This window comes from Salvelinus sp. IW2-2015, unplaced genomic scaffold (assembly GCF_002910315.2).
Source record: "Salvelinus sp. IW2-2015 unplaced genomic scaffold, ASM291031v2 Un_scaffold928, whole genome shotgun sequence".
NCBI classification, from domain to species: Eukaryota; Metazoa; Chordata; class Actinopteri; order Salmoniformes; family Salmonidae; genus Salvelinus; species Salvelinus sp. IW2-2015.
Window position 1 is genome coordinate 265371 of NW_019942652.1, and position 2329 is coordinate 267699.

The 2329-nt window shown below is 39.5% G+C and overlaps 1 protein-coding gene across 1 annotated transcript in view; it reads right to left on the reverse strand.

The window, feature by feature from the left end:
- The window catches only part of LOC139024056 (protein sidekick-2-like), a 56915-nt gene that overhangs the window by 52063 nt on the left and 2523 nt on the right, over positions 1-2329 (reverse strand). Inside the window, exons 3-4 of the mRNA XM_070438447.1 lie at positions 1671-1861; positions 1001-1084 (exon numbers count right to left, since the gene is read on the reverse strand). Of these exons, the coding sequence (XP_070294548.1) occupies positions 1001-1084; positions 1671-1861 (275 nt within the window). The remainder of the gene's footprint in view (positions 1-1000; positions 1085-1670; positions 1862-2329) is intronic.

Below are 2329 nucleotides of genomic sequence, written 5' to 3' on the forward strand. Positions count from 1 at the left end.
TGCTTCCTTTTTTTTTTTTTTTTTTTTTTTTCTTTTTTTTTGTTTTTTTTTTTTTTCTTTTTTTTTTCTTTTGTTGTATTTTTATTTATTTTTCTTTTTTTTTTTTTTTATATTTATCATTTATTTATTTTTTTTATCTCATAGTGCTCTCGCTGTAACATTTCTCTTTTTTGTTGGGTATCTATACATTAGTATTTCTGTTGTACTTTTCTTCATTTTTTTTTATTTTAATTTCTTGAACTTTACTAATTGTTATTTTTTCTGTCTAATTTCTAACGCTTTCCTTCTCCTCTTTTTATTTTTTTTTCTTTTTTTGTTTTTTTTTCTTCCCTTTTTTATACTGCTTTTTTTTTTTTTTTTTTTTTAGCCCATCCGTGGGTACAAGGACAATCTCCTTTATTTTTTTTTCTTCTTCTTTCTTTCTTTCTTTCTTTTCTTTCTTTCTCTTTTTTCTTTCTTTCTTTCTTTCTTTCTTTCTTTCTTTCGTTTCTTTCCTCTTCTCTCTCTCGCGAGGAACTTGCCCTAGACCATGCCTCAGGGAACAACCTGGGCCTGATGACTCCTTGCTGTCCCCAGTCCACACTGTCGTTTGCTCTCCAGTTTCAAACTGTTCTGCCTACGGCTATGGAACTTTGACTGTTCACCGACGTGCTACCTTTCCCAGACCTGTTGTTTTTCAACTCTCTAGAGACAGCAGGAGTGTAGAGAGGTACTCTGATAATGATCGGCTATGAAAAGCCAACTGACATTTACTCCTGAGGTGCTGACCTGTTGCACCCTCGACACCTACTGTGATTATTATTATTTGACCCTGCTGGTCATTATGAACATTTGAACATTTGAACATCTAGATTTGATTTGATTTGATATGTATTATTCATAGTGTTGATGTCTTCACTATTATTCTACAATGTAGAAAATAGTCAAATTAAGAAAAACCTTGGAATGAGTAGGTGTGTCCAAACTTTTGATTGGTACTGTATATGTGTATGTGTCTCACCTCGTGCCTGACAGGGGATATCCACAATTTTCTCCATCTCAGCAGTGATGTGTTTCTCTGGTTCCTTCACAAACTGGGGAGGCTCTGAAGGAGAGCGAGAGATATGGTGAGGTAATTGTCAGACAGCTGAAGCAAATAAAAACCTTGAGGAGTATTTAACGTCTTACACAAATCTCCTGGACATTGCATGATTTACCCAAAACCTTGAATTACAACACCCCTTTTTCTCAAGATAAGATTTGGCCTTCAGAATCTGTATGGAATGTAAAATCATGAACACAAATCAAACAAACCAAACAAAACTATTTAATATTTTGCCATGCTTACCACGTGCATGTAAATAGGCCCCTGATAGACCCCAGAGTCATACCCTGTACATGTAAATAGGCCCCTGATAGGCCCCAGAGTCATACCCTGTACATGTAAATAGGCCCCTGATAGGCCCCAGAGTCATACCCTGTACATGTAAATAGGCCCCTGATAGGCCCCAGAGTCATACCCTGTACATGTAAATAGGCCCCTGATAGGCCCCAGAGTCATACCCTGTAAATGTAAATAGGCCCCTGATAGGCCCCAGAGTCATACCCTGTACATGTAAATAGGCCCCCGATAGGCCCCAGAGTCATACTTTGTACATGTAAGTAGGCCTAGGCCCCATATATATTCATACCTTGAACATGTAGGTAGGCCCCAGCATTGACAGAAGGCACACTGCTGCTGCGGAGGACCACCTCACACTCATAGAACCCTGAGTCACTGACCACAGGGCCGATAATGGTCAGTCTGCGGTTGAAGTCACTCAGACCACTGGTGACCAGAACCCTGTTCTTCCTCCATGTGATGCTGAGTTTGATCAGCGGTCTGGGATGGAAGAGAGAGAGACAGAGAGAGAGACACTCATGATATTGAAAAAACAGAAATCTATTTACCAAATATATTTGTGCATTGCATCAGCCAAATACAGACAGATTAGTATTTGACTCATTAATAACTGATTACACATTCGTATAAAAAATAGTTTTTGTCTCAAAATTATCCATCAAAACCAATCAGTCTGGCAGGAAGACAACAGAAGATCAGTCTGTCAGGAACACCATAAATAATGACAGAGTAGAGACTAGGGAGTGACAGCTAGAGTATGTTGTCACAGTGGGCCTCCGGGGTGGTGGGGGGGTTACCTTGCGTTTGCGACACACTCCATGGTGACTTCAGACGTGCCTGACACTACACTGGTGTTTGTTGGGGGGATGATTATGGTGGGGGCGATGGGGTCTGCAGGCCCACCAACATCTGAGAGAGAGAGGGAGATATACAGTATATATATATATA